General features: G+C 37.5%; 1 protein-coding gene across 4 annotated transcripts in view; it reads right to left on the reverse strand.

Annotated features, from left to right (window-relative positions):
- Positions 1 to 14598: 14598 nt before the first annotated feature.
- CCSER1 (coiled-coil serine rich protein 1) overlaps positions 14599 to 21270 on the reverse strand; it is a 695226-nt gene continuing 688554 nt past the window's right edge. For 3 of the 4 annotated variants that reach the window (XM_063336575.1, XM_063336572.1, XM_063336574.1), the window contains exon 10: positions 14599 to 19984. In XM_063336575.1, coding sequence (XP_063192645.1) covers positions 19499 to 19984 — 486 coding nt within the window. In that variant the 3' untranslated portion in view covers positions 14599 to 19498. The remainder of the gene's footprint in view (positions 19985 to 21270) is intronic. The other variant, XM_063336576.1, reaches the window with a different exon arrangement.

Genomic DNA, 21270 nt, shown 5'->3' on the forward strand with positions numbered 1-21270 from the left:
AAACTGCTTAGAGTCCCAATCTGTCCCACACCATCTGATACCACTGATAACGGGGATGTTGACTCATAGTGTGCGACAAGAAGTGGTGATGATCAAGCAATTCTGTGAGAGCAGCTTTACGCCATAGGGTAATGTTTCAGACATGAATTCGAAATGATGCTTTTGCAGCCATTTCTCTACACACATCACACCCCTTCCCCAGAAGATTAATCATTAAGAGACGCACCCAGGTTGTCTTGCAAATTGAATATCTTGACTCTAAGTTATCAAAATACAAAAGTTGTGTTAGAAAGACTTACAGACTTTAATGCAGGGTTTTCTTTTTTTGTTTTTTTCTGTTGTTTAAAAGTCAGAGCTTGCTTTCCTAAGGCAGCATGAACATCACTTTTTGTGTTTGTTATATATGTGCAATTGTATGCATAAGTTTCTTAATCTACATGGGAGAGAAACAAATGGCTTCTCTTCCCATAGTGCCTTTCTCAGAGTGCCAGACAGTTTCAAGCATTACAGATCTTGAGCAATCATCAGTACCATTTTTAGGGTGACAGATGGAAATTGTCATTATTTCTATAAATATTTAAAGAAGCTTAAGCAATTTCTATGAATATTTTGCTGCTTTATAAATACCTTAAGTAATTCACTTTCTCAGTTGGCTGTAATGACCATGGAAAGTAAAATAAGGAATCAGCATCCTTTATGACATGCCTTCCAAATAGGAAGCAACTGTAGCTCTTGTTTTCCTATGTGCTCTACTTTAATTATACATATGTAAAGCCCACGCAGTGATATATTTACCACCAGAAGGTTTTACACTGGGAAACATACCACAGTTTCAGTGATACAGCATAAAGTGAGTTTAGTCTTTTATTGGCTAAAGTCTTGTGTCTGTGAAGTTATGCCACATGTAGAAGTGGGGTTTGGGAATGGCACAACGTCTGCAATGATCTTTCGTTCTGTCAGAAGACAGAAGGCTAAAACCACCTGGACAAATTAAGTACCCATATGGCAGGTCTGAACAATATGATGTGACCCAGTGGCCACATGCCCGTGCTGCTGTGGAACAAGCTGCAGCTATTTTAGAGGGCAGAATTTGAAATTACCTGACAAACAGCACCAAGGTCAGAACACACGTATATGGGTCAGGGCATATGTTCCTTATGTATTCTGTGGGTTTACTACCTATTTATTCAGTAACACTTCTACAGCAACTGTTTAAGCTAGACTGAAATAACATCTATTAAAAAAAAAAAAAAAGAGACCCTTAAAGACAGAGGGGAAGGCAATTTTTAAACCTGGGATGGTTTTGTGTCTGGTTTACAGCACAGTCCTCCAGTTTGAATGGAGGCAACTTTTTGAAAGGCTTTAGAACCACATCAATGCATAGTTCAAGTATGAGCTAAGTAAGCCATAGGTTTGTCCCGAAGTAGCTTGCTCTAAAACACTGCATTTTTTATTTCTTAAGAAAGGAAGAACACTCCTCATTTGGGCAGTCTAGCATTAAGGGCTGGTCGATTATGTCCCCGTAAACAGTTTAGCTCTAAATATGGATAAAGACAGTATGATTCAGTTTCCAACTGTTGCCATAAGCGTACAGCAATTTCAATGTTTTTTCTGGTACTTGGTACAGAACTTGTGGCACCTAAGATCTTAAAAAAAAAAAAAACAACCCTAAACCACAAAACTATTTTTGAGCTGGGAAAGGGTATATTACAGAGTAGTTAGCTCAGCCCCACAAAGACAGAACATTTGACTTCTCATAGAAGTACTGAGGAACACCTGTTACCTCTGTGCCAAATTTTCCAGGCCCACACTTGTGAGGGATAAAGGAATTTAAGCTTGGAAAATTGAGAAATGCAAGACAGAAAGGGGATGTCCCAGCACGAAGTGTGGAAGAGAGAAGAAATCCACAGCAGAAAGGCAACTCTCAGGTCTCGTGTCTGTCAGCCTCCACTGATTTTATAAACTAGCTGCTGTAGAAAGCAATCCAGCTGCAACCAGGCCTGGCCCTGGCAGGGTTACCTCAGAAGCAGCAGAGGTGAGATAAACGACAAGAATCTCCAGTAGAGTAATTTCTAGAGAACAGGTTAGAGAAACAGCCCCTCAAAGGATTTTTGTATGAGGAGTACAAGTTACATTAAGTTTAGGATGATAACTGCAGAATTCAAGGAAGACAGACATTGGAATATTGGAAGCAGTTAACACAGAGGGAGGCATTTCTCCGATAAGTACTAAGATATGTAACTCCTCCCCACGTGAAACACATCTGTGGGTTATTTGAGCCTACCCCTCCCCAAGCCAGCACAGGAAAGACATTTTACTACAAGCCATCCAGAAACTGCCAGCTGCTGAGAAGGGGCAGATACAACAGTTCTGCAAATTTTTTGGTTTCCTATTTATCACTGGATTATCTGGACCACGATGGCAGCTAGCTGCTACTGTGGCATGTGTATTTTCCTGTAGATTACAATCCTGATGTTTGGAATACATTAATTCATTAACAAAAATAAGTTAGCTGTTGCCAGCAAACAGCAGTGCGTTAAAGAGCAGGGGACCAAACCAGACCGTCGTGTGCCATTGCTGCCAGGGTAACTTAGACAAGCCGAGCGCTTGCTCCACCTTCCCGAGAACTGCTGCAGCCAACAGCTTCCTTTCAATCTCTACCTTACCCACTCCACCAATTTATGTGATCACACCTAAATGTGAGAATGGAGGATGCAGGGGAGAAAAGGATACTTATTGTTTTGGTGCTTTTTTCTCTCACGCATCGGTGTCCTGAAGTCACTAGCTTTCTAGCTGCTTCTGATCCACACTGCAGACATCTGCATTTTCTGAAGTCTTTAATGCCTGTCACACACACACACACCACAGAGGAAGTTCTTTTGAAGGATCCTTCACAGCAAAAGGTCGCTGACAGGAGAGATGATTCCCCAATTATTTATTTATCAGATGGTGAGGCTTTCCAATACATTTTTCTTTCCAATTTCTTCATAAAAGCCCGTGTTGGTAGTAGTCTTTGGCTAAAACTTTTTAACAGGTCAAGGAAGGTAGTTTCACAAAGAAGGATGCCAAAGAAGTGATCTATGGGCACGTGTGTTGGTGTAACAACCCTTTCCTCCTCCCAGGGTATCTTCTGTTCCTCCAATCAGAGCAGAAATAACAGCCACTAGGAAATACTCCCAAGCATTTCCACAGGAAAAAGAAAAAATCTCAGCAGGTTGCTGGGTCAGGGATTTTCCTTTATTGAATGTGCACAAATGCCTATTAATATCAGCATCAAGTTTTCCACGTTAGAAGATCAATTACATTTGAAGGGGTACGATAAGGAAATTAATTTGTAGTAATTTATAAATTCATTTATAATCAGTTTTGAAATAGAATATAACAATCAGTCACTCAAAGCTGTCCACTGTTGGTTTAGATGCCCTAGTATACCATGCCCAGCTTCTAGCTGTTGCTCTGGAGGAGCATGAGTCTTATTTTTATTTTTCACTTTATTGTGTACACATCCAGGGGCAGAGCTGTTAGTACCAGTCGGACACTTGGTACTTCAGGGCATCTGAAATGCCACTACGTATCTGCCTAGGCAACAGACTCACACCCAAACTGTTTTACATAAAGTTTATTTGCACTGTTCAATATTGCAAGAAAGGATTATTATTTCTACATATTCACCCAGCCTGAGAGAAAAAGAAAACCTAATTATTTTAGAATGTCTGTTAATATGAGCTTCAAAACATTGATGTGGAAAAATCCTTAATAGCATCTTGTTCCTAAAGCTCTTTTTTTGTGGGCAGGTACTTGTCCTTAAGTGGTACTTCCAGTCTGTTGGAATCTGATGAATGTGGGTTCTGTTTGTTTTTTTTCAGAACAAGGGTGAGAACTTTTGGACAAAAGATATTTTGCTACTTTAATATATTTTAGTGTGTCAAAATATTTTGCTGCAAAAAACCAATTGTCAGACCAGATACGAAGAAGGGAAGAAATACTATCCAAAAAACCAAGCTGGTATTACTATAGGGTTTGTTTTTTTTTTTAAAGTACCTTACCATTCCAACTTCTCAAAAAAGCAAGGAACACTAATGTTATAGTGAGTCCTTTGTTTCCTAGCTGTATTTGTTCCCCCTCATTCTCAAAATACTTGTACTGTGAAAGCATCTAGTGTGCAGAAGCTCCCAGATCATAACAACCCCAAGCTTGATAGTGGTGCAGAAATTAGATTTTGTTGTTGGAATTTATTTTTTTTTTAAAACCAAAGTTTGGCCTACGGTTTTATAATAAGATTCACATCATATGGTATTATAATTCATATTACAACACAACTCATTCACTGGTCCAGATAGGATTTGAAACAGCCAGATATGACTATGCTAGAAGTTTCTTCTTGAGTTACTTTACTAGAGTTAGGGTGAAAAAAATGCAAGTTTGACTTTTGGGAGAAGTATATAAGCCTTTCTATATCAAGCCTCAACATATTAGCATAAGCACCCAAAGGAGAATCCATTATATCCTAGGAAACTCAGATATCAGAAGTTGGAAGAATGCTGTTCTGATAGTGAGATCTTTGACATATGTTAAACCATAAATGACTGGAAAAAAAAAAATCAAGTTTCATAGGAATTTCTTATACCACGATGAATTAAGGTCTGAAATTAGAACTGAAAGCTTTGAAGAAAAGTTGTGCAGAATAGTTACACATTTCATGGATGCTAATGTTAATCTTTTTTAGCTTTAAGTCCCTAAATTATAGTCTGAATGTAACAGACATTAATTGTTTACATCTTTACTATCACAAGACTTCACAGCCAGAGAGGTTACAGTAAGATCCAAGATTCCTAGCAGTACTCTAATTGTAGGATAACAGCCCATACATATTCCCTAGTTACTTATAGGCTCCCAACTCACGCACCCGCTCTCCACCTTTATAGCCTGTTGTGCCCTATTTTTGCTCATGGGACCCTAGCTGAAAGGGCTAGCATACCTATCAGCTGAAGATGGATTAGATCTTTTTTCATTACTATATATCCAGAAAATACTTAAGTGAAAAAACCACCCCAAACAGCCAAAAAAACCACCCCAAACAGCCAAAAAAACCACCCCAAACAGCCAAAAAAACCACCCCAAACAGCCAAAAAAACCACCCCAAACAGCCGGGTGAGGGGGTGAGCCATGGTAGAAAGTCAACATGACAGTGTAAATACCTGTGTAAACACTCATGGTGTGTGTGGCCCTCTTTCCCCTACAGTCTATATTGGCCAAATCACATATTACTCTTCTTTGAAGGCAGCCAGAGCTGTGCCTTTCTAGATTTCCCAAAGGAATTTGAACAAAACAGGTACAGACACAGTACTGGTAAGCCTGGCTCCCCCAGGCATCTAATCAACAGCCCAACAAGATTTCCATAATAGTTAACATTAAAGAAAATATTATTCAGCAGGAATTACAAGCAAACGAGGCAGATGGTCAAAGTGGAGAGCGGGATGGAGAAAGAGAGCTGAGGTTCAATGAAACAACTTGAAGTAGAAGCAATTGAGAGAGCTGGCACCGAAATAAAACACCAGGGTTTTGAAGCATCAAGATGAATACTGTGTAACAGCTAAGAAATAAACGTAGGGTACTAGCAATTTAAGGAAACTAAATCTGTATGTAAAAGTCTGTAACATTGCTAGAAGGGAGAAGGGCAAGGAGTCTCTGAGCAGACAGTTCAGCCTTAGAAGAAAGCATCGAGAATCACTTGGTCACTGAGCCTTTTAAGAACTACAAGAGGAAGTTCGTTCTCAAGGCATCACCTGAGAAGGTTTTTCAGGTTGTTTCAAACAGATATACCAGACGCTTGTTAGGAATTTTATCCTTGGAGTCTGCCTTTCAACTCAGGATCCTTGTAGCAAAGTCAGAGCTGCCAAAGTCCCAGTTTGGACGTGTAAAAAACTTTGCAAAAGGGCCCCAGTTATTTTGCATGATTTGTTGCCTTTACCATTCTATCAGTTTTTCCACCAGTCATGAGTTGAAAGGTCTTTCACAGCAAAAGATGTTTTTTATTTTTGCTTCCATTACTTGTGTAACAGAGCTTTTTGGGAAACGGTGTGTGTCAATATCTAGCACTGCCATCTCCCAGTCCACACAAACTGCATTGACACAGCAATACAACTCAGTGTTATGGTTCCAAGATCCAAGCTCTTGATTTTACAGTTAGATTGCTCCCACTATATATTGCAGTTTTTCTGATGCCTTTATGCATCAGAAACAGTGACAGTGTTCACGTGGTGGAACTAACGCTGCATTTTGTGGATGTACTTCTTTCTCGACTTTATGTAGTGGTGTGTTACCATAGAAACTAATAAAGAAAATTACTTATACACACCTTATCTCATGCTTCCCTAGAGAATACTTCTTTAAGTCTTGGTACAGCTAAGACACTGAGATGCCATAGCTCCTCTTGTTCTAATGGAGTGAAGTGGAGGGCATAGGGAATGCCACAGGGTTAAGCTTTCTCTGTTGGAGCCAATGCTTTCTGTTTGCTTAAAAGTGGTTTATCTTCTTTTCCTCCCTCTCCAAGATCCTATTGCAGTCTTTTGCTTCTCATCTAGTTTGGTCTCTCTATTTAGAATCTAATAGACCCATAAGGAATTGTCTTTCCAGCAAGATAGCAGAAAGGCTTCAAGAAGGTGTAGCAACAGCAGGTCCACAAGGGCTCACCTATAGAATTTTAAATTAGATTTTGTATGCATGCATGCACACATGCCCATGGGTGTTAGAGCAGACCTCAGATTTGGACATTTTTCACAGTTGACTCTTGCAGATCAAGAATTTCTGTCCTGAAGCTATTATAGCCTGGAAGAGAGCTAGGTCAAAACTGAGAGCAGCAACACAGGTGAAATAACTAGCCCAGGATTATGCACCTAGTTATCAATAGAATTAGGAACAAAAATTCACAGTCTTAGTTTGCAGCCAGAGTTCTCTCCACTAAGCTATGCAAATAACAGCAGAAGTACCCCATTGACTTTATTAGGCATTAGTCATGTTTCAAAATTAAAATCAGCTTAATAGAAGGAGAAAGGGGACAGGCAAGTAATGATAGGCCAGCATGAATAACAGGTTAATAAGCACAATAAATTAAGTGATCAAAAAAAAACCAAACCGACCCAATCTTACTTAACGGGTGCAAGAATACTAGACTCCACAGCATAACCATCTGCCAAAAATAAGACTTTCACAGTACTAAAGCATAGGACCATAATGACTTACCAAAGCATTCTTTCAGCTGGCTTATTATAGCATTCTTTTGATAGCTGCAACATTTCCATCCTTTGTGCAGTCAAGTCTTGAATTTGTGCCCTTGAATCAAGTAATGAGCCTAAACTGCTATAGTCTTAAAAAAAAACCAAAAATAACATGTAATTCAGACTACACTGTTCCCACCCCTTTGTATTGCCCCTACAAAATACACTTTTTCTGGCTTCTTCTGAGTATTAATTAAACAAAACCACTAGTACCAACAACAATAAGAGCAACTACCTCTTCCACCCTCACCTTTTAAGACCTGGTACTTATCTCATGACCTGGTAATTAAATCAGGCACAGGTGAAACTGAGTTCTTAAAGTTCTCAGTGTCTTAAGGGGGCCAGCATACCTTACATTACATTTGTAACAAAGTATAAAAGAAAATACAAAGGGAAAAAAAAAAAAGGAAGAAAGGAGAGAATGCTTAAAATGTCTGAAGTAATTTAAAGCAGAAGCTGTATCTAGCTAGCTGGTGTTGCTAACAGGAGTGCATACCTGTGTTATGCAGCACTATAGAATCATAGAATCTTCATGGTTGGAAAGGACCCTTAAGATCATCGAGTCCAACCAAACAACCTACAATCTCTGCCACTAGAGCATGCCCTGAAGTGCCACATCTAGATGTTTCTTAAACACCTCTAGGGATGGTGACTCCACCACCTCCCTGGGCAGGCTGTTCCAGTGCCTGACCACTCTTTCAGTAAAGTAATTCTTCCTAATATCTAACCTAAACCTCCCCTGCTGCAGCTTCAGACCATTTCCTCTGGTCCTGTCATTATTCACCTGGGAGAAGAGGCCAACACCCACCTCTCTCCAGCCTCCTTTCAGGTAGTTGTAGAGGGCAATGAGGTCTCCCCTCAGCCTCCTCTTCTCCAAGCTAAACATGCCCAGCTCCCTCAGCCTCTCCTCATATGACCTGGTCTCCAGACCCCCCACCAGCCTGGTAGCTCTCCTCTGGACCCGCTCCAGCACTTCATTGTCCCTCTTGTACAGCGGGGCCCAGAACTGAACACAGTACTCGAGGTGAGGCCTCACCAGTGCTGAGTACAGAGGCACGATCACTTCCCTGCTCCTGCTGACCACGCTATTCCTGATACAAGCCAGAATGCTGTTGGCCTTCTTGGCCACCTGGGCACGCTGCTGGCTCACGTTGAGCTGGCCGTCCACCAGCACCCCCAGGTCCTTTTCTGCCGGGCAGCTTTCCAGCCACTCTTCCCCAAGCCTGTAGCGTTGCTTGGGGTTGTTGTGACCGAAATGCAGGACCCCGCATTTGGCCTTATTAAACCTCATACAGTTGGCCTTGGCCCATCGATCCAGCCTGTCCAGGTCCCTCTGTAGAGCCTTCCTACCCTCAAGCAGATCAACACTCCCACCTAGTTTGGTGTTGCCTGCAAACTTACTGAGGGTGCACTCAATCCCCTCATCCAGATCATTGATAAAGATATTAAACAAAACCGGCCCCAAAACTGAGCCCTGAGGGACACCACTGGTGACCGGCCGCCAAGAGGATTTCACCCCATTAATCACAACTCTCTGGGCACGGCCATCCAGCCAGTTTTTAACCCTATAGAGGTAGATGTGTGCCGATTCCTCAAAAATATTGCTCTGCTTAACATCAGGTTGCTTGAAATACTGTTGCATGTAGATGTAATTATGCTTGCAAATAAGGGATTTTTCTGAATGAAATTTAATTCTTATATAAAGTATTTCATGTTTGTCATTAAAAGAGGTCAACTTAAGGAACTATGCTGATTATTAGTGCTTTTCCAATACCTGAAAAATTTGTAAGATCAATTTCCTTTCATTTCATATGAGTATTTTTTTTCAATCTAAAACTATGAATTAAGACTTAGCTCATTCTATGTGTTTTTCTCTAAAATAACAACATTCATAATACTTTCAGAGTTATCACAACATAAAACATTATAAATAATAATACGTACCAAACAACTGAAGAATTACTTTGCTGCCTCCTGAATATTGTTTCACTCCAAGTAACGTGTAGCTTTTGAGGTATTTATGTGATAGGGAATAAATTCCTGTCTTGTTGTTTCATAAAAGATGAGAATAATTTACAGGGAAGTAAGGAAACTTATATAACATGTATGTAAACTTATATAACATGTAACCATGACAAAATGTAACCATGTAACCATGAAAAATGTAACACGTAACCATGAAAAAATTCTCAGGCACTTTACAGACTATCACCATACAAAAATTAACCTGTCCGTCCATTTGGACATGGTCAAATTTCGTAGAAGCGTTTTCATGTGGCAAAGTTTCCTTAGCTCCCAAACACTTGGTATATCCTGCGCAAATTTCAACGAAACTTCCTCCTCCTTGCACTTGCGTCTCATTTGATGTTCCCTTAGCTTTATTGAGTAGAAGGCTGATAATATAGTACTTTAAACTCACAGAAAAATATCTGTGTTCTGTATAGATATGGACTGATGTAACACTCTCATAGATTAAAAATTATTCTTCTACTGATTTAATAATAATGTATTTCAGTTTTATTTTTCCTTGGAAGATATATATATATATATATAAAAATATAAACTAAAATAACCTGTTAAGCTTCATATTCCTGCAAGGCACCCAAATGCTAGAAAGAATTACTATGTAAATGTACTATGGAAATGGAGCAGCTATTGAACAGTGTATAGTAACAGTAAGAAACAGCTTAGAGTAGGACATATATTTTTAACAGTATTAGCAGCAGAGTAGTAGACACTTAAGTACTGTGAAATGAACTACAGCCATTTCTAGGTGCAGAATGGGAGGCCAAGCTGAGCTTTTCAAAGCTAGGACTGAAAATGGTATACTGCTGGTGGGGCAAAAAACCCCCACCCAAATATACCAGTTGGACTAAGAATGCAGCCCACAAGAATTATTTACATACAGGAATAAGCTGAAGGAGAACTTCACTGGCGCTACACTATCACTTGTGACAGGATCATAACCAATCACTTCGGTCTCCATACTTCTTTTATTAACAGAGCACTGATAGTGATGACAATTATTTTATAGCCTTACGAACGTGAAAATTTGCTTGTTTCTTCTATATTTGAATCAAAGTAATATTAATGATTTTGGTCATTGGAGGTTAAGACACTCATTTAGATATGCTACAGGGAAAATGAAGCAAAGTGGAGAAATGTTTCATAACATCCTTACTTGATGGGCAGTACATAAACATACACATAATACAAGCAAAAGAATACAGCAGAACGAGAAGCTGAAGAGAAAAAGGAAATAAAATTAGGCCTAATTTTAATTATGGAAATTACTATTTTCACTAAGAACAAGTGGGAAGTGGAGTAGGGAACCGAGACATGTTGTGGATGCAAAATTACTTTGATACTCAGGAAGCAGTGTAATAAGGAATTTGCAAAATACCAAAGCAGAATGGACTTTTTTCATTTTTCCTGCAACACAGTAGAATGTTTGTGTATACCCTTTTGATGGTGTAAAAAGTTCTGAAGAGAGTTGTTTTTACTTAATTATTAGCACAGTATCAGGTCTACAATTCTCATCAAGTGATTAAAGAACCTAGGAAAAAATAATTTCAGTCTTTTGATTGTGACAGATTGCTAACAGCATTAAGTCATAAAAGTATTTGTTTATTAAAGTGTTACATGTATTTCACCAACAGAAGTATGAAGAAAAGTCAAAGAAAATGTAAGATATTTCAAAGAAAAAACCAACACGAGCTCATCATAGAATAACATAGGATTTTTATTAACCAATTCTCTTTTGGCAGAAAGGAAAGAAAAACTGTAAGAGCCCTTTATGTTTGCTTCAAATATGGAAATATCTGAATGTGCACCTCTACGGTAAGCTTTAAAATTAAAATTCTGTATAAATATTCAAAAATAATATTTAATTTTTTCATCAAACATAAAAGTAAAAATAATGCCAACTAGAAATAGGAACAAACAAATGTCCATTAAATGATACCAACAGAATCCCATAGTAGTGTTTTATGAACTGCCATAACTCTTCAAAGTAACCCACACAAATCATATCCCAGTGATCTGATTAAAAAACCAACGGAATGCTGCTTGATATTCTTCAGTCAACAGTGCTTGTGTCCAAAGGCTATGTATTTTTTTTTCAGTCAGTGCACAAAGATTGAATTTGAAACTATCAGGTTCTTATTGCACACAAGTTACAAAACCTCAAAAGAATTAAAAAAAAAAAAAATACAAAACAAAAAAAAATCAGAGAACATGGGGTACTGTGATACTAAAATCAAACGTTAGGGTTGGGCCTTGAACATTTTTAAATACAATACATTAAATAATATTTGCCTGTTAAATAAGGATTTAACTCATTTATGGCTTTGTAGGGTCAAACCACTAAAATCACCAATGAACTTGTCCAGTCGGAACTTAGATATATTTTACAGCTTTCTTTTCAGAACATAACTGGAAGTTAAGTACCTTGGGGCAAATATCTTCACTATTGTAAATTCTGCTCCAAGTTGATTTTTTTAGTTGACTTTTTAAGAGTGTTATCTCTTAGAAAAAATATTCTAATGTCTTTCTCTTTAAATTTAAGTTACCATCTAAATCAACAAAGTGAAATCCCGGACTAGAGTATGTTCAGTGAAAAAGCTTTCCATTGCCTCACGTAGAACTGTACTCTTCAGTAGTGCATTATTTATATTTAATCTTCAAGTGAATATTTTCCTTCTATTCTCATCATTGTTATTCGTTTAAAGCCTTTAATTCAAGTAATCTGTATGGTATTGCCAATTACATTAAAAAAAAAATCTTTTCAATAGTCTATACCAACTGGCCTTGCAGTGTACTGTTATTGAAATTAAACGGATGTTTAACAGCATATAATACAAAAATCAATGTCTTATTAATCCTTCAATTTTTATAGTGGTCCATAGGCTAAAAAAAATACCATCCTGAACAGCAAGATACTCATAAACAAGTACACAATGATCAGATATAACGTCCAATTTTAATACATAAAGCAGAACACTTCTGTGCAAAAAAACCAAATAAATGCCTAAAGCTCTCCAATGGCCATTGGCAGCTCTAAAGAACATGTACAATTTTCAAAAATACTTAGAGTTGGCCTAATTTTAATTCTCCCCAAATCACTTTGAATTTCACATAGGCCAAACTGTTTGTGGAAATACTTGTGTAAAAGTTTTCTCACAAGAATCATGGTCCTTCATTGGAAAGTAAAACCGAAACTGTGACCCTATTAACTAAATGCAGCTCTTGTAGGGTCCAGGTCATGACTCCAACGTTTCCTTACTGTTTAGAGTATGCTGATACCTAGCATAGGGGCATTGCCACGGCGGCATGAAATACAATTATACAAACCTACTTCAGAGTTAGACATGACTACACAAAGTGCAAGGCTTTATGGGTACAATCTTTTTTTTTGGTCTGAATTGTTCCTGTGTTACAATGCAATTGTGTTCTGCTTATACTTATCCTTCAGATAAAGATAACACCCTGGTAATAAAAAGATGCAAATTCACTCAGATGCTGTTTGATCAAAATATTGAAGTACCCTTATCCATACTTTCTGGTGTTACGTGATCATTTTATCTCATTTCTTGTTATTCCAAGAGATTCATTTTATAAATATTACTTCGGTGTATTTCACAGAAAATGGCTATGCACCACCACCCCCGGAACAGAAAAAGATCTATCAGCCTGTCACCCTTTAACCTTCCATTAGATTTTTCCCAGCTAAAAAACTTCTTTTCTCCATTTACACAGCTTTTTGTATACTGTTGATCCTCTTGCTTAAATAATATCAGATGCAGCACTGATTAAGAACTTTGATTTCTTATATTCTCCTTGTAATATTGATCATCCCTACAGACAACCTGTAGAGTATGTACAAAAACATTTTATTTTTTTTTACACTCTTAACCAAGGGAAAGAAATAGATAATTGTTTGTTGGTTTTTTTTTTTTAAATTAATGATTTGGAAAACAAAGCCTGATGGTATAGCTGGACAAGGGACTTGGGTAGGAAGGCTCTTTCTTATCTTTTCTGCTTATCTGGGATGGCTGAAGAGTCTTTATACATAGATATAAGTAAAAATACTTTTTATGCATCATACCTTCCAAACAATAAATATGAATGAAATTGTTTATGTTAGAAAAAATATTATTTGTCTGTTACCTTTTCAAAGAAGCAGGATTTGACTGTTTTACTTTGATGGGATTGCTAACATGCTTAAATTAAGCAGAGAATTCTGAACCCTGTTGAAATCAATTTCAGGTAGGAAAAAGAATACAAGCTAATCTGAAGTTCATATGAAGCCCTTATATAAAGTGCATTGACATAATGGAAAAATAAAAATAAATTAAAATTCTACTTCTACTGTTGAGACCTATATACATTTAAAAACTACCCTGTCAGGGCTTTTTCAAGGTGATAAAAGAAGGCTCAAGTCAGGCAATGTATTTGTTTACACAGGTGCTTCAGTAAGTTTGACAGTCTTTTGGGTAGATGTAAATCAGCTGTAACCTGAACTCACCAACAGAGATGGAGCCTTCAGTTAGGAAGTGGATTTTTTTCTGTAAATGTACCGGTTACTACTCTAGCAGCACCACAACAGTTCTGGGAAAAAAATATTAATCATTTTAATGATCAGATATTAAAACAATCCAGTGGAGCCTTCTTAAAGCGGAAATGATACTGTGGTGCAACCTGTCTACACAGCCAGCACAAGTCCATACCTAACTGGAACATTTCTGAAGCCCAAAGAGATGCAGAAAGGGTCACAATACAAAATTTAAGGAGATATTGTTTGCGCACTAGAAAAGTCTTCTCAGTGGAGTATTTTCTGCTCTATAACCTCTATGAGGACTTGGAAAACCAACAGATGTGACACCTGCCACATCCATCAGATTCTCACAACTCTTTCATAGTTAAGATCAATCAGAATAGGTTTTCTATCCCCAGGAATCATACAGAAACCTTCAGGTAAGTTTACTGTTGCCCTGCTTTCATAGGACCAGGATTACTTCTGCAGAAACCCTCAACAGTCTTCTCAGTTTCAAATACAGGATTGAGGGCAAAAAACTCAATAACTAGGGTAATGATTTGCTGCTGACGAAGGTAACAAAAATGGCCAGTACAAAAATATTTCACAGCTGTACAAAATGTGATAGCTGTGGCTACTGAGAATCTCAGATTTATAGGAAATTTATGCTGATAAAAGTTACATTTTTTCTTTTTTCTTTTTTCTTTTCTTTTCTTTAGATACAGACAGATATTTTAAGTATATCTAAAAAAAAAATAATAAAAACAACCAAAAAACTTTTCCAAACTATTTCAATAAGTAAGTTCCCTTACCATTAACTTTGCAACAACAGAAGGTCCTTGAAGAAGAAGATAATTAAATCCAGACAGTTACCTTAGACTGAAAATACACTGCAAATCTTAAGCCCCTCAGATATCCAGTGTCCAGGAGTCGGCATCATATGCATCACAGTGGATACACTCTCACAACCTGGACAGATCAATCAGTGAGGAAGCCAGATCCAAACAGATTTTACTACGTTAAAAACAGCACTCGGCTTTTTTATCTTAAAAAAAAAAATATCAACAAGATACGTTCTGCAGCTGTTGAAATTTCCAAATGATCTTAGAAGTGTCTTACGCAGGACACATTAGAGTAAACTCCATTTAAGGGCAGTCATGGCCTGCATGACTTGAGTGTGTTCTTCTCCTGAGGGATCTCTGCCAACTTCTTGCTGACTGAAGAACACTAAAATACATTCTGGAAATGATGCTCTATGTTGCCCCAATCTGGGAGGAGACCTCCACCACTACTTTCAGTGTACTTTCTCACTCCGTACTGTGTACTTCATCTGGAACAAGCTTCAAACAGCAAATTCTCCTCCAGAAAAAAAATCATCAGTAGGGAGAGTGGAAGAAAAGAGGCCATAGGACCTATTTCATCAATGCGCTCAGATACAGAACTTATGCTTTTGAACCACTAGAAATGTCTGCAAAGGACTCCCCTGGATTTTTCACTCCAGGTATTTATTTCAAAGTTTTGTTAGAGGTCACTGTTGCTCTACTGGACTTCATTTATGACCTATGTAGATGTGTGAGGAGTTTTGCAGGAATTATGTTTTGATTTTGAACATGAAGGGACAAAAAAAAAAAAGTAGATTCACTCTAGATTCTGAACTGGCATTTTTGCTAGGTCAAATCTTTTCTTGTCTTTTCTGTAAACCAGGAAAGATTTCCAAATTCATAGATCTCCTGTGCATAAACTGAGACTAGCTGGATTAAAGGGTACAATCCCAGTCATCAGGTGACTTAACTCAGTACAGTTTAACTGAAGTGAATGTTATACCAATCAAACCAGTGGAGATATGGCACAACAGTTATGGCATGTAAACTACAGTACTGATTTGTAAACAGCCTAATTTTATTAGTTTGCAGAGTATACTGTGTATTTAACAGTATAAAGTGCATCATCACAGACAGAAATCACTACTTCTAAACTGGCTTTTAGGAAAGAGAAAAATACCAATTTATTTTTAGGCAGTCACTACAATGAACTTGTAGGACAAACATGAATACCCTAGGTAAGCTTTCAAATGCTTATCCAAACCTCATGTGAACGTCTTAGTCTGGAAATACCCTCTTTTGAAATTTCCAGAAAATTTTTCCAGATCAAAATTTTTCCAGACACGTAAGGAAAGCCCTTCTAACATTTATGTGGATGTGTGTATTTTGGAATGAAAAGCAATAAAGTTAAATATAAGAGTCTGGATTGAAAAAAAAAGGAACCTATTCTGGCTGTTTTATTTTATGTAAAGAGGGTCAGCCCGTCTTGAAAAGGCGGCAGAAATTTACATGGAGGGATGCTTTCAGATGCTGACAAATAGCCTAAATGGAGGAGACGTTTGTAGGTAAGACTTCTCCCTCCAGTATGCACAAGCACACAGTTTGATCTTCATTCACGTGCACAAGGTATACCAAAAAACCTTTCCACTGCTCTGAAAGCCAAATGTAAGAACAATACTGGACAAGTGTTTTCCTTCCATTTTAGTAATTTATGACCAGGGCCGGCCCTAGCATGTTATTGTATCTTATAAACACACCCTGTAGAAACACTCTAGTAAGGGAAGTAGTATGTCTAGAGGTGATACACCATTTCAGGTGTGGCTCTGCTAAATTACTAAAAAATATTTAGGGCATAGATCTAATGTTTCTTCTGCCAAGTGATTGTTTCAGAAAATGGGACATTGCTTCAAATGGAAACAGCTTTTCTTTGGGGATTTCCTCCTCCTTAAAATGCCCTCTATCACACTAAAAGATATGGAAGTAACAAGAAGTAATTTTCAGTAGAAATTTTACAGTTATGCTTTGTTGTACAGAAACATATAAAAAAAAACGGAAAAAGGTACATCTGTGGGAAAAATAATAAGCGCCTTTCCCCCGGTGTCATGTCTTTGGATATGTACAGCCTTGGAGAAATGTATAAATCATTTTATACACGGAACTCTTAAAAAACTAGAGATTTTTAGTACAAAGGAATCAATTCACTGCAAGAATGTCCACATGCCGTTGCTTTATGATTTACTATATACACAAGAGGATCAAACGAAGGACCTCTGTTTTACAGTTACCGCTGTACTGTACATTAACATGTGGCTAATACCCTTGTCCGGGTGAGATTTACACTTAGTATTACAAATAACATAGCAATGCTGAAAATACTGATACAAAACAGCTTCAAGATGACATTTTAAAAATATCCCTCACTTTAATTGAACTGTTTTCTCCAGTTTTTTTAAGTTTCAGCTTTATAAAAGATTCTCCAAGAAAATAGTAGCATTTAAAATGTTCTTTTTGAAATGTATAGATGGATTTTTTTAATAAATTGTAATCCAAAAGTCCATTTTTCCAGGAAAAAAACAACTATAGATACAGTACATAAGTTAAAATTGAAGAATTTTTTTGATTTTTGTGGTTTTGTGTTTGTTTGTTGGGGTTTTTTTGGTGTTTTTTTTTTTTTTAATGTAGTATAGTACATTTGTATCCTGGAAAAAAAATTCCTTGATGACAGTGTATGTTAATTTATTTACAGATCTGAAATATAACTGCATACGTCAACTCTTGAGACGAGCAAGACTGAAATGTATTGTTAGTAAGAACCAACTGTCCTTGGTTCTCTTGAACCATAACTTTAAGAGATTGCTCAGATGAAAACATGATTCTGAATAATGAAAATCTGTTACTACTATTTTAATTTTTTTTTGGTAGACTTTAAACTATGAGTTTCAATGCAGGACTGGGAGTCTTGAATACCCATAGTTAACTCGGTCAAACTTAGTTTGCAATTCTTCCACATTCTGTTTTGTCAGTAGCAATGCATACATGAACACGAAGAAGAAATTTGGCAACCGTTTGTCTTGATTCTTATGTATCCAGCACTGGATACCCCAAATTAACACTACAGAATATCTAGACCAAACCTGCTCTCTTCAACATCAGATAATACAATAAAATTTGCTCTAACTAAATTAAAATCCTCAATAAATAGAATCCTGAAAGTTCAGGCTGCTGAAACGTTTTTTGCAGAATATCTGCCAAGCTCACAGTCATTTTTTCTCCATTTTTTCCTCAATCTAACCAATTCTTGTTTTAATCCAAATATGAAGTAGTTAAGCAGATATGTTTAACATGAAGTAAAATTTGTAGCATTAATTCATTTTATATGCCCTATGTGACTTACCTCTCAAAAGTTACAGCATTTTTAGTGGCTACAGAAGCTTCATTTTTCATTATATGCTCCTTCAGTTAAGTCACACTGGTTTGTTTCTTTGCGTGAGAATGTGCTGCATCCTTGTATTTTGCTATTAATCACTAGTTAAAGAGAGAGGTGACTTGTCTCAGATCTGCCTCAAACGTACTTAAACATGCCAGAATATTTATAAACTACTAACTATATGACCCATTATCATTCAAACAGATTACCCTCCATCACAGAGGTTGTAAACTAAGCGTCATGTTCAGTATATGCCACATGTTTAGAGTAACTCGACTGAGATGCCTGTTTTCAAGCCCTCTGAAAGTGGAAAACAGGATCTTTTGTTACTGACAAGTCTACAAGTTCTATTGTATGATTAGATGATTTCATATTCCCATGAGCCCAGCATGCTGCACCTCAGGTAGCATTAGATTCATCTCACTTGTGTGTAGTAGCTCAAGCCTAGAAAACCTGCTGAGTTGGTATAAACCAGGTTGTTAAGCGCAGACGTTACAGTCGACAGAAATTACGACTTACACAGGTAATTTGGGCTGGGTAATAAGACAATTTCTCTTACTTTAGTCTTTCACCCATTTTTGGTTTGGGAAGTGAAATGAAATTACATGATGCATTACACAGCATCAAACGTCACATTGCGTCAGCAGTGATACAGTGCCTGTAAAGCACAAGCATCACCACACCTTGACATGTCCCCATAGAACAAAAACACTTGAAAAAATGTAGTTAAATAAAGGTGGGGAGAGGGAAGGGAAGGTTGAGGAACCAAGCTGACATCCTCAGTTTGGGACGCAATTACTGGCCCAAATACCTGATAAGCCTCTATCAACCTTGCTGTTAGAGGAAAATCAGTCACTTCCTCTACTTGTGGCATGAGGTATTTGTAAAATACATACAGCAGGAAGTGGTAACACACCTCTACAAGTGAGCAGATTTCATTGTATTAAAAAAAAAAAGTGTAAAAAGAAGGTCCTCAAAGATTTCTGACTCCTTACTTCCCTAGTCTCTATGAAATTCAAGAGGGTTTACTAATTACTTACCAATTCATTCCTCACATCTACTTTAACAGTAACATTATTAAACATATACAGCATTATTTAAGATCACCTTCTAGAACGTCAGGGAATGATAGTGGCTTGTAAAGGAAAAGAAAAACGTATTTAGCCAATATCGGACTAGCAGTGCCAGCCAAATGGTCCCATTTATTATATCCATGGTGACTTTTGCATGACAAATCAAGATAGTTATTTAACAATCTAGTTCATCCCTTTGCCACAGTCCCAGATGGGGAAGTATGGAACCTACAGACATGTTTATTTTTTACTTTATTTTTTTCAGGTGAAAGTAGCAGCAGATGAAAACTGAAGACTGAGCTCTAGGGGAGCTTATGTTCCTCTTTAATCAACTCCCCTTCCACGGCAAGAATACAAGCACCTTGTTACCCATCTTGTTGACCTAAAGTCTGTAGCTCTGCTGTGTGTAAATTGTGGTGGAGGAAAACATTTTTTCTGCTGTACATGTGTAATGAGATGGGTCCCCTTGGAGGCTGTCCAAGTCTCCCTGTGAAAGTGGTATACTGCCGAGGTACAGCAGCTTGGTCTTTTGGAGCTCCTGAGAACATTGGGTAGCTGTCTGCCTTGGATGCTTGCTTTGCTGTACTTGGTGCCATGGTGGCCAAACCATTCTGGGTGACCTCTGAAGTGAGAGTTTCATACGTGCCTTTAGTATGATTGATGACTTCCGCGATCTCCTTCTCTTTCAGGAGGTTGCTCAGACACAAATTAGACAGTTGACAGCTCTTGCTTTCATAGGCTGTTGCTTGGTTGCCTGATGAGTACCTAAAAGGGTCCTCGGTGGGAGTATGTGCTAACTTTCTGTCCCTTGTGCTGAGATTTTGGCTCACCATTCTGTTTGGATATATAGCCTGGGAAAACAAAACAAAAAATATTAGCATATAGAATGTAGTAGGAAAATAGCGTAGAGTATATAAAACACTCCTCACTACAGATGCACATGGGGCTGGCAGATTAAAATGAAAGATGAAACTGAAATGCTGGTAAAACTCCCAAAGCACTGCTAGCATAAAATAGAAGTATTTGTCATTCATTTTTAACAAAGTAATATTGAAAGATGCTTATTATAGGTAATGATTTGGGCATTTTCTTTTTAAAAAATTGTTTAAATCAAAGGAGGACAATTTTTTTTCAGAACATAATAAATGGATAAAAAGGTTCCATGAATTGTAAACAGATTTTCAAAAGCATTTTGCGTGATGAAAAAACAAGAATTTTGACTGTATGGAGTTCAACCCTTAATACTCTCAAATTCTTACAAAATTTAAAGAACATCTTTTGTGAATAACTTCATGCCTCGGTTAAGCTCAGAACATGCTTAATTTTCATTGTCCTGTGAATCTAGGCGTTTTTCTGTGTGCTTACAGTTAAATACAAGCCAAAATGCTCTTCCAGAGCAGAGCAATAATTTTATTTCAGCTGCCTGGAAAAAATACAATGTAAGAAGGATTCCAGCATGTTAGCAACTTTTGATGCTGTGTGAGCACGCACGCATTTGTGTTTGTTTAAATAAGGGGAATTTATCTGTACATGACAAGATAGATCATTGCAGATTTCCAGTGTGGTCTTCGTTTGATGCTTCATTTTGTCCTCCACAGAACAATTGGCTGGGGAGGATATGAAGGGGCTGTGAGACCTTCTCTCACACCTTTAAGAAATATACCCTTAGTGTATAAAGTAAAATAAAGTGTTTAGGGGAAAATGCTAATACGGGCAAAGCAGGATTCTACCTGTTCCACTTCTGACTGTACTAGTTAGCTTCTAGAGATGATGCTCAGGAACTTGGATCACAGGGAGATGTGCTTGTGGCTGAAAAACGGCACTAGCCAAGCTGTGAATGTTCAGAAGTCTGATCCCTAGAGGAACTTGAGCTTTATGGCTTTGTAAGAAAGCATCATCTCTTTATATATTGTTACAAAATATATATGACACCAATTTGCCCAATAAGAATTAAATACCTGAAAGCGGTATGTGAGTTTCAAGAGTTGTTGACTTAACCTACTTAAACTCTACCGTCCTTTGTCATCTGTTTGTGCAAGAAAATATAAGGGGTAGGTGGGTATGTTTCATTAAGTTCTCCAGATCCATATGATGTTTCAAGAAAATCTTTAACTTACACTGCAATTTGTGCTACTCT

Source organism: Chroicocephalus ridibundus, chromosome 5, assembly GCF_963924245.1.
Source record: "Chroicocephalus ridibundus chromosome 5, bChrRid1.1, whole genome shotgun sequence".
NCBI classification, from domain to species: Eukaryota; Metazoa; Chordata; class Aves; order Charadriiformes; family Laridae; genus Chroicocephalus; species Chroicocephalus ridibundus.